This window comes from Bison bison, unplaced genomic scaffold (genome assembly GCF_000754665.1).
Source record: "Bison bison bison isolate TAMUID 2011002044 unplaced genomic scaffold, Bison_UMD1.0 scf7180017864375, whole genome shotgun sequence".
Taxonomy (NCBI): Eukaryota; Metazoa; Chordata; class Mammalia; order Artiodactyla; family Bovidae; genus Bison; species Bison bison.
Window position 1 is genome coordinate 5,689,723 of NW_011494947.1, and position 11,344 is coordinate 5,701,066.

The 11,344-nt window shown below is 53.6% G+C and overlaps 1 protein-coding gene across 6 annotated transcripts in view; it reads right to left on the reverse strand.

The window, feature by feature from the left end:
* RALGPS1 (Ral GEF with PH domain and SH3 binding motif 1) overlaps window positions 1-11,344 on the reverse strand; it is a 201,971-nt gene that overhangs the window by 25,467 nt on the left and 165,160 nt on the right. For 3 of the 6 annotated variants that reach the window (XM_010856926.1, XM_010856927.1, XM_010856925.1), the window contains exons 9-11: window positions 3,659-3,785; window positions 2,261-2,418; window positions 69-120 (exon numbers count right to left, since the gene is read on the reverse strand). In XM_010856926.1, the coding sequence (XP_010855228.1) occupies window positions 69-120; window positions 2,261-2,418; window positions 3,659-3,785 (337 nt within the window). The remainder of the gene's footprint in view (window positions 1-68; window positions 121-2,260; window positions 2,419-3,658; window positions 3,786-11,344) is intronic. The other 3 variants (XM_010856930.1, XM_010856929.1, XM_010856928.1) reach the window with 1 other exon arrangement.

The following is an 11,344-nucleotide window of genomic DNA, read 5'->3' on the forward strand; positions in this document are numbered from 1 at the left end:
TATTCCAAAACATACCCAGAAGCCAAACACGACCACCACTGTACAGGCCCAGCCCAGGCCACACTCACCTTTCCAGCCCTGAAGACATCTCTTCACTAAACTCTGAGCTCTCACTACTGCCTGGAAAAGGAACATAGATCAGTGAGCGGGGCGGCCTCGCAGGAGTGGGGCCACTAGAGCGGCCTGTTCTCCGCCGGGCCCAGGCCCCAAGCTGCACGAACATGCTGGAGGGACACCGCCTGACCCCGGGGGTGTCAGTGTGGCTTGGGCTCTGCTCTGCTGCTGCTCTGACACTCGGCCCACCCCGTCCCACGGTTCCCAGGTGGGCCCTCCTCTCCCTTCCCTGCCCGCTCAGCGCTGCGGCTGCCCACACACCAGTCCCCTGGGATCAGGACCCTTAGGACTCTGTCTTCCACAGGCTCCACCCCTGCCCTCCAGGGGCCAGATGACAACTTCTCCCTCCAAAGGTCAGGGCTGGACTAAATGCGGGCCACGGAGCAGCTACCTAGCACTGGACAGAGGCCCCCACGGAGCACCCTTTCAGAGCCCGGGGCAGTGTGCACACAGAGGACTCAGCTTTCCCCTGGCCTGCACCCCGAGGCTGACTGGGACTCACCAAGGCCCAGCTTCAGCCACAAGGAAGCAGAGAGATGTTCCTTGGAGGCGCCTGGGTTCTGCCCTCTCTGCCTGGGCTGCCTTGCTGGCACCACAGCCGGGCAGTGCGAGTGGGGAGAAAGAGGGGGAGGTCCCAGGCCCCTTGGCAGTTCCAGGACACAAGGACCAGTTCAGTCTCAAGCAGGGCACAGGCACACAGGGCAGCGAGCTCCCAGGCTCCAGCTCCAAACAGAAAAACCTCTGAGTGTTCGGAGTGGAGAAGCTGAGAGCCGCAGCGCCTGGGGATCTCCCGCCTGGATGCCGGACAGCACAGCGTCTGACTCGGTTTCTGTCTCAGGAATAGCAAGGCCTGGGCGCAGGCACAGCTCAGAAAGTTTCCTGGATGTCAAAGAGCTGTTCTACTGCCCAGCCCAATGCTCTCGGGCCGGCATTTCCCACACAGGTTCAGATCCCCACCCCATGGGATTCTCCAAGGAGGAGGGTTCCGGCCCAGACAGTGTGGGAACCTTCGGGCTCAGCTGCCTCCCGGGAGACCCACGATGCCCATCAGTATGGTCCAGTCTCTGGGAAGAGACCTACTGCCCTGGTTTAATCCAGCCTTTCCCCAACTCACAGACCCTGAACTCTTCTCCCCAGGCGCACCTAGGAAGCCTGGGCTACACTGTCCCGAGCTGGCAGAAACCCCTGGCCGGGTCCAAGGAGAGGATCTCCTCCCTGGACGGACGGCAGACACGGGCCTTGCTTGTCACATGCTTTCTAGGAAGTGGGAGCCAGGTGCCCCCTCGCGGCGACGCTGCCTCAGAGACTGGCCCCGTTTCACGGGATGCGAGATTCCCGCATGATTTTCCTGCCTGTACTACCTCTTCTTTCCCATGCGCTGGGGCCCTCCACCCTACTGGCCTCTGTCTAACCTGCTGCCAGCCCCGGGAGGGCTCCCTGTTAGGACAGACACATGGACACACAGACTACAGAAGCATGGCACACTGACAGGACAGCAGTGGACAGTACACCTGTCTGACGGCAGAAATGACCGGGTGGCCTGGACTCCACAGGGGCTGGGCCTGTGACCAGAGCTCACTGCCACCCTTAGGTCTGATACCACCCCTGCCAACCCTGGCCCCAGCAGCTCAGCCTCTGTCTTTCTATTGATATAAGCACCATTTCTGGCTGGAGTTCAGACATACATTTTCATCCCAGAAGGTCAATTTTTCATCCTCCCTTATTTTGGCTTCTTGGTATGAAGACAAGCGCATGGGGAGCACCCCGGGGCCGCCTTGCTGCTGTCCCCAGGCAGAATCTCCTCCTTTGCCCTGCGGGCCAGGGTTTGTGACTCCCCAGGGACGGAGCCCCGCGGGGGCAGCAGCCACAAGGCTTTGGCAGTCGCCTGCCAAGGACAGTGGGTCTCAGGTACGTGTCTGTCCCCTGTTTCTTGCCCCTCTCAGAGCCACTGGCAGGATGAGGACCCATGGCCCTTTGTGAAGTGGAGACCGGAAAGCAAAGGCCTCTTTGGCCCTGGCGACGCCTGTAGGGAGCCCTCTATGCGGGGGTGGGGTGCGGGGCCCCCGGGCACTGCAGTGACGGACACAGACACAGACACGCCGGGCCGTGGCCCACCCGCTGCCGTGTGCAGGCCGGGGACGCTTACCGAGGGAGAGTCCGTTGGTGACGGCGGAGGAGGAGGCAAGGGCGAGGCCCCTGCGGGGGCTGCGGGGCTCTAGGACACTGTCATCCAGCAGGTGCCTCGCTTTCTCCGACGGGAATGTCGCGCTTTTACTCTCAACTACACTCAACTGACACATCATACTGGAAAATGGAAAGGAAGAAAGAAGGCAAAGCTCCTTATCTACAGAGCAACAGTGGTTCCACCTGCCCCGGGGGCCTGAGCAGAACAGCACCGCTGCAGGACAAAGACCTTCATCCAGAACCGCGGTCCTGTCTCCCCATGGCGTGACCTTGGGCAAGTCACATCATTCTTCTGAGCCTCAGTTTCTCTGGCAAATGGAGACTCACGCTACTCACCCTGCCCGACTCCTAGGATGACTGTGAAGCTCAAGTGAGCGGATGGTGCTTTTGAGTGATGGGGCCAAACAAGCCAAAAGATGGCTGACCTCGTGGTCAGCACGTCTGCTTCTGGAGTCATACACCTGGTCCAAGTCCTTGCTCCAGCCTTACCCACCACTGCCAGGTGCTTCCCCTGTTGGACCTCCTGGCCTCATTCTTACAACACGAATCAGGCAGGTACTCCGGAGGCCTGCAGGGGCCCAGTGAGAGGATGCTGGCCAGGCACGTGACAGTGTAGCCAGCACCGAGCAAGCCCCGAACTCTCGGAGAAGCAAGGCTTTTCTTCTCCAGGGCTAGCCTGTGCTGGCTGAGGCTTGTGTCTTAACGGTAGGAGGACGAAAGGAAGGAAGGAACAGAGAGAAGGAGAGAGAGGGAGGGAGAGAGGGCAGAAGGGACCCAACTGCTCAGGGATCTGTGCCCAACATCCTGGGGACATGCGCACATCTGCCCAGCCATGCTAAGGACCACACATGTCCCCCAGCTGGTCAGCCCCATGGAGCCGGGGGAACCTGCAGCAGGCTCTGGGCTCTGCAGGCTTTCTGCAACTTTTAGCAAGTGGAGATGCTGAGCCATGACACACAGGTGCCATGAGATATCACATGCTCCCTGGAGGACTATCATGGTGTTTCCTGGACTCTGGGGTTTTCTTTCTACGAGGAGGCACTAACCAAGTTTGGGCAAACCAGCTAGAAGCCCACCACTGCCTCCCTGCCCTTTCCTGCACACCTCCTCCATCAGCTGCTGAGCCCCAGAGACCTGTCACCAGTACACGGGCCATGCAGCCACGACCACCCCTGCCCTTCCTGAGCCCATGCCAGCCTGAGGAGGGGGCACCAGCCCGGAAGACCAAGAACGCCCATCAGCAGCTCCCAGACAGGCAGGGGAGGCCCGGGTGGGCTGGCATCCCCAGCAGCTCTTCAGCCCCCGCCCCATGCTGAGTCCCACCCCGACCCCAATGTCGGGGGCTCATGCGGTCACCCACTTGTTGCCCAGGCTGTGGCTCTTCCTGTGTCTCGGGACCGGGGGTGTGGGGAGGCTGCCGGCCACAGAGGCGTCCGGACAGGTGGGCCGCCGGCTGAACCTTGCGGAACTGGAGCCACTGGACGGGCCTGTGAACAGAGCACAGAGAGTGAGGCGAGGGGCTGGGGAGGCTTAGGGGAGGTGGGTTTGCAGGGAGATCCCTGGCTCGGCTGACAGGAGGGGGCAAGGTTCCCCAAGCCCTATAGCTGTCTACTCACGAGACCCTGACCCCTCACCCCCAGCTGCCAGGCACATTGTGATACACATAATAAGCCTGATAACAGGCCATCAGGATGGCCAGCATCCTGCTGTTCAGTGTCCCTGGCCCGACAGCCCCACTGCTCACGTGGAGGAGAGCGCCATGGATGGACAGGGCAGGGGTGGAGGCAGGGGTCGGCAGCCTGGCCTGTTTTCCCTGGGGTGGTACTTCTCCATGGCCACCCCGCTGGGGGACAGAGTTGAGCCTCACTAGTGTGACTTCCGGAGAAGGAAATGGCAACCCACTCCAGTGTGCTTGCCTGGAGAATCCCAGGGACGGGGGAGCCTGGTGGGCTGCCGTCTCTGGGGTCACACAGAGTCGGACACGACTGAAGTGATTTAGCAGCAGCAGCAGCAGTGTGACTTCTGAGTCCAGGTCCAGGGCCCACACCCCTGTGCCCTTCCAAGGCCAGACTCTCTTCTGAAGCACATGTCCAACCAAAAGGGATGTGTGCAGGGCTCACTGGGGGCAGTGGATTAACTGAGCGAGACAGCACAGCCGTGCAGGCAGGGTGTCAGACATCCAGGCCCGTCCGTTATTGCCTGGGTGACCTCGGATGGGTTGCTTCCTCTCTGAGTCTCAGTTTCCGACATCTGAAAGGTGGGAACAATGCACTCACCCTGCAGGTGTCTGGGAGAGGTCTTGGGGTAACATACGCAGAGTTTCAGTTAGTGCTCTCTCTGGTTTTATTATGATTAGGTTACCCTGTCCTCCTCAGCCCCAATTATGGGGCCAATGCAAGGTCATCAAAGCCAGGGGGTTGGGGTCACAAACCCTACTGAGCAGCATGTGCTGAGAGACTGAGCCCTTCATGTTAGCCACATTCACAGCTATTTTCTGTGGGGCATGGTCTAGACCACTGCTGTCTCTTTAATTTCTGTGGTTGTGATTTGGGAAGGGAGGTCTTAAGGTGTTACCAAGCTGGGTTCTTGGACTCGAATCAACAGAAACAGATAAGAGGTTAGACGAGGAATTCAGGCAAGGCTTTAATCAGGCTCACAAGGGAGCGAAAACAAGTAACAGGTTCCCTTGCTTGCTCCCTGTGGGTAGGTGATCTGGTTCCTTGAGTGGAGTGAGGGTAGGTGCAGATCAGTGGGTCAGGCCAGAGGGGCGGCCTAGGTGGTCTGCCCACCCCCTGGTGGTGCTGCACAAAGGGATCACGCACAGTACCCTGCTCCAGGCACCTCAGACATGGTGGTTGGATTTTGACCCTTTAGTTTGAAATTTGCCCCAACTGCATATGCCTGCGGTTATTTTTAGTCCCTCATAGTTTCTTTGTATCTGCTGCTCAAATGTGTGTCCAGGTGCAAGCAGTAAAGAGCCCCAGGTCGCAACCTATGTCAAAGGGAGGTGACCCCAGATGATAGCTGAGCCATAGCTACCTGGGCCAGACACCAGAAATGGGAGCCAGGGTTTCTGCAAAGGGGCTCGGTTACTTCCTGCAGAGCACATCGAATGTGGGGCAAACCAGGGGGCTACTGCCTGGCTGTGCTGGGGAACATCCTGGAGGGCCTGTGAGGCCAGAGGTCCACCCAGGGCTCCAGATCCTCCACCAGAAGATGCTGCAGATCCACTAGTGACCTAAGGGTCCCCGTGTCCCCCAGCACGCTCGGTTCATTCTTATTTTGGCGTGCAAAACAACGACCCTTGTCCGCAGCCTGTGCACTATGGGAAGTCCAGCTTCTGGCACTTCGGAGGGTTCCCGAGGCAAGGAACTCACGAAATCTCGGGCTCTGAACTCCCACTCCCAGAGATCGTCCCACCCCACTGTGCCTCCTCCACATCCTCTCCTTCACTTCCCTGAGGCCCCACCACCAAGCCCTGCACTAGGTCTCCGCTGTTCCCTTCAACAACTATTCCCAGGTGTCAACTCCTCCTTCAGCCCCACTACACAACTATCAGACTCTCTCCCCTCCAAAATGCTGCCACTCTCCTGCCACGAGAACACGGTGCCTGTTGGGTTTGGTTGCCCTCAATCGCCACGTGCACCTCCGGAGACACCAGGCTTCCTGCCAGGCCCCCGAGGAACAGGAACCTCCGACCCAACCTCCTGTTCCCTCTGAGAGTTCACTGCACCACTTCCCCTTCTCCTGCTCGGTCCATTCCAGTTTATGCATACACTCTTAGTTTCTCACCTTCTGCAAAAGAAGGTGCCCTGGCCCAGCTCTCCTCCCAGGCACCACATGGGATGTGGAGGAGGCACAGGGGGGTGGGACGATCTCTGGGAGTGGGAGTTCACTGCACCACTTCCCCTTCTCCTGCTCGGTCCATTCCAGTTTATGCATACACTCTGATTTTCCCACCTTCTGCAGAAGAAGGTCCCCTGGCCCAGCTCTCCTCCCAGGCGCCACACTTCCTCAAAAACCAGCTGCCGCCCCCTCACTCACTCTTCAAGTCACTAAATCTGGTTTCCATTTCCTAATGACATTTCCATTGACCTCCTTTGGGCCAAATCGTCGAGCATTCATTGGCTTCCTCACCAGCGCCCTTGGTGGGTGATGCAGGTGATGGCTCCTCGTAAGCCTCTGCTTCCTGGGTGCCTGTGATATCACTCCCTCCTGCTTCTCCCTGAACCTCTTTGATCGCTGTCACTCAGCCTCCTCTATGGGTTCCTGATCCCCCAGTGGCTGGGATTGTCTATACAAGCCTCCCTCTTTGGCTCCTGGTTCTGATTTGATTTTAACTCAGCGGGTTGGCTGATGACTCTTAAACCTTTACTGCCATCCTTTTTTGTTGTTGTTGTTTGTTTTAAAGAGCAAGGGAGCTTATGGAAATGCACAGTGATTTTTTTTTTTTTGAGCCTGAGACCTGCATTTCCTTCTGTTGGCTTGATCCCTTCATCTGAGCTTTCCTAAGATATCGTAAGTTCAGCCAAGGTTGAACTTGAACCCTCTTCCTGTATTTCCAGCCTTGGCTGGAGGCCCTGCTGGCCATTCAGTCACCTGGCCTGGAAGGAGCAGTCGTCTTGGCTTCTCCAAGACTGTGACTTGCCTTTTCTCGTGTTACTCAGTTCAGTTCAGTTGCTCAGTTGTGTCCGACTCTTTGCAATCCCATGGACTGCAGCACACCAGGCTTCCCTGTCCATCACCAACTCCTGGAGCTTACTCCAACTCATGTCCATCACTTTGGTGATGCCATCCAACCATCTCATCCTCTGTCGCCCCCTTCTCCTCCTGACTTCAATCTTTCCCAGCATCAGGGTTTTTTCAAATGAGTCAGTTCTTCGCATCAGGTGGCCAAAGTACTGGAGTTTCAGCTTCAACATGAGTCCTTACAGTGAGTATTCAGGACTGATCTCCTTTAGGATGGACTGGTTGGATCTCCTTGCAGTCCAAGGGACTCTCAAGAGTCTTTTTCAACACCACAGTTCAAAAGCATCAATTCTTTGGCGCTTTCTTTAGAGTTTAAGTCTCACATCCATACATGACTACTGGATAAACCATAGCTTTGACTAGACAGACCTTTATTGGTAAAATAATGTCTTTGCTTTTTGATATGCTGTCTAGGTTAGTCATACCTTTTCTTCTAAGGAGCAAGCGTCTTTTAATTTCATGGCTGCAGTCACCATCTGCAGTGATTTTGGAGACCCCCGAAATAAAGTCTCTCACTGTTTCCATTGTTTCCCCATCTCTTCTTACTTGCCACACACAATCGTCAAGACCCCTAGGTTTTCTACACCCCCTCCCTGTCCATCTCTCTTCTCACTGACTGGTCTGAGTTACCACACTTTCTCTTCTTCCTGCAGCCAGTCTAAACTTCTCAAATCCAACCATCATACAGATTCATGAAAGTCTGATAAGTGAAAAGCCTGAAACTGTCAGGGGCATGGTGCTCAAATCCTGTTATATCTGGTCATTTTGGCTAATCTTAAAATCCTGAAGAAGAAGAAAGGGACAAAGTAGTCGCAACAAATTTTGAGAAGAACAGCACAGGACTTGTCCTACCAGTTATCAGACCAAAGCACAAGACAAAAGTAACTCAAACAGTCTAGTGCTGGCACGTGGACAGAGAAACTGTTCAGTGAATCACAGGTGAGAGTCTAGACTTCTTCATGGTGGCGGCGGCATTACAGGTTAAAGGGAAGACAGGGTCTTCAGTACATGGGTCTAGAACCATTAGGCTCCACGTGGAGAAAGATGAAGTTATTGAGTCCTTTTACCTTACATTATGCGAGTGGATTAATTATATATATATGAAAAGCAGAAATGCAAAACTACTGGAAAGAAAAAGGAGACAATCCTTATGACCTTGGCGAAAGGAAAGAAACAAAAGGCATAAACCTTCAAGGAAAAAAAATGAGGGGAGAGAGGCTCAAGAGGAAGGGGATATATGTATAATTATGGCTGATTTGTGCTGTTGTTCGGCAGAAACACAACACTGTAAAGCAATTTTCCTCCAATTAAAAAATAAATTTTTAAAAATGAAAAAAATTTGATTAAACATTTCTGTACCAAATCAAGCCAATAAACAAAAGACAGGAAAAGCAACATTAGATGGCAAGGTGTAGTCTGAGAGAAGCAATATGTCACCCACATCACCATCAAAGGGTTACGGTTCAGATTTACAGAGAACTTCAAATACCAGTAAGAAAGAGACAAACTACGCCCCAAGAAAATGGGCAAAGGAAACAAATGGGAAATTCACAAAAGAGGAAATGACCTCGATGACCAATAACTATATGGAAAGATGCCTTAACCTCACTGGTAATAATGGGAATGCAAATTACAGTAAAACTGAGATACATTTTCAACTTATTAGATTGTTAAAAAAAAAAAAAGATTAGCCTGACAATATCAAACGTGAATGCTAGTTAAGGGCTCATTTGAGTGTCCAATACTTGAAAAGCAATTAGCAATGCTGAGTAAAGGTCCTTTCATGGCATCACCGTGACCTCAGGATTCCAATTCTGGGTGTCTGCCTTCAGGAAACGTGCATCTGTGCACAAGGGGGACACATTTCCTTTCCAAGGACGTTCCAAGTGGAAACAACCTGCATGCCCCTCGGTAGAGAAATGGATAAGGAAGCTGCAGTTCATTCATTCAACAAATTCTGCAGAGCAGGAAAAAATGAAGAAACTGGATCTGCAGGTATCCGTGTGGATACAATGCATATGACAGAAACATATGGTAAGCAGGCAGAGCAAGTTGCAGATGAATGTTTAGGTGAATGGCATGATGCTACTTATGTAATATTTTTAAAAACTAGTATACATTTTTATATGTATGTGCGCATGCTAAGTTGCTTCAGTCGTGTCCAACTCTGTGGGACCCTATGGACTATAGACCCCCAGACTCCTCTGTCCATGGGAGTTCTCCATGCAAGACTACTAGAGTGGGTTGCCATGCCATCCTCCAGAGGATCTTCCCAACCCAGGGAATGAACTCGGGCCTCTTATGTCTCCTTCATTCGCAGGCAGGTTCTTTACCACTAGTGCTATCTGGGCAGCCCATATATAGGTATACGTGTAGTAAAATACAAAAATCCACACAGGAATAACACAAAATGGTATGGGGACAGTAGATACCTCCATACAGAAGAAAGGGAAAGGATGGGGTGTAATCAATCTGTAAACAATTAAGGAGATGTAAAGCAAATATGGCAAAATGTTCGCTTCTGTTAAACATGGGTGGGAGGTACCATAGATATTCTCTTTGTAGAAAGGTTTCATGATTTAAAATGAACAGACTTGAAAAATGAGTGGAAACTTTCTCTGTACCAGGTGCCGTGCTAGGGGCTGTGCTGGAATCCAGGTCTATCCTTCCCCACCCTGTGCCAGGAACTGGGGGCTGCATGATGGGGCCTTGGCCAGTGGGCTCCCTTCTGCCTGGTTGCCTGGGCCAGGTGGCAGGAGATAGTGCTGTCAGAGATGCTCCAGGTCTTTGTTCAAAACCCATCAACCAGGACTTCTTGGGAGCTATTCCATCCCTGGCTGGGGAACTAGACCCCATGTGCCGCAAAGAAGACCTGGCTAAGTCAAATAAATAAAGTTAAGAAAAATAAACCCATCAACCTCCACTGTTAGCAGAAGTGTCCTTGCTTAAAATTTGTCAACTCTCCCACCTCTAGCAGGAGTGAATGTAAATCTTTACGTTAAAGGGTCCAGAGATAGGAAAGGAAACCGCACACACACACAAAGAAAAAACCAGATGGAACCAGCTGGGCCCAAGATGGCGATGAAAGTGATTTCCAACAGACTCTGAGTCTCCTTGTACCTCCATCTGACTACATTAGCATATTAAATGACATATCCACTGGTGGCCAAGACTGGACATTAAGGACCAAAGGATAGAAAGGGGGTGGCACCCTACTCCCTTGCAAAAGCCCCATCCCTCCCCCGGGGGACTAAGGCATCTGCCTCCCCATTATCAGCCTCACCGCTCATCCCTTTGTCTTTGTTAATTTAGTTCCCTTTTCTCCATTCTTTGGCCACTGAATAAAGCTGCTGCTGCGCTGCTTTCAGCTTCTGTTCTGTCATCTGCCCACTCAGACCTGAATGGGAGTAAAACCCTCCTCTACCGAGACAGAGAGCTCAGGCTTGGGCTGAGCAGGGGGATCCAAAAGACTTAATTTGATAAGAAGAGGGGGCGCTGTCTGAGGTCCCAATTCCAGCCTGCATGTGGCATCATCTCAAGAATTGGGGCTCCGACAGACCAACCAATGACAATGACGTCAGAGAGTTGTGGCCTGGACTTCGCCAACCCTGGGAGGGTCCATGGGAGCTGGCGAGGACTACGGCTAAGCTTTGTGTGCGCTTGTACTTTCCTGGGAGGGGTTCCACGTCGCCGTCAGCTTCTCTGAGACTCGTTCTTAACCAGGGCATGTTTGTATCAGAAGCATCTGGAGGGTGTGTGAGAATCGGAGCTTCTTGGGCCCAGCCCAGGAGGGTCTAGTTCTGCTGGCCTCAGCTGGGTCAGGGGTGCTGCTCTTTGGGTGATTCTGATGGGCACCCTGTGAAGAACTTCTGCTCAAAGCACAGGGATGAAAGCAAGTTCTGTCCCAGGGGAGACATCTCGTGTAGCTGCCGCGGGAGGAAGGGCAGCGTGGAAGCACCAGGCTTTGTTTCTGTTTTGTACATATTGCTCAATAAATGAATCCGTGCGGAGGGTGGAATGTGGCTTGTTTATCAGCTGCCTGTACGCAGGATCACAGTCTCGATGCCTGAGTCACTCTGGCTCCCACCCCGGGCTCAGAAAGTATTTTGTAAAGGTCATATCGCCTGGCTCCTCCCCGTGGTTGGAACCAGTGGTGTCCTAGCATTAATAACAGTGATAATTGAGTGCTGCGGGCCTGGTCTCTGGCTGGGTGTGGTGCTGCCGCCCAGAAGGTGAGTACTCGGAGGAGGCCAGCTCTGCAGGTGAGAGAGCCCGTGAGCAGGACCTGGGCCCTGCG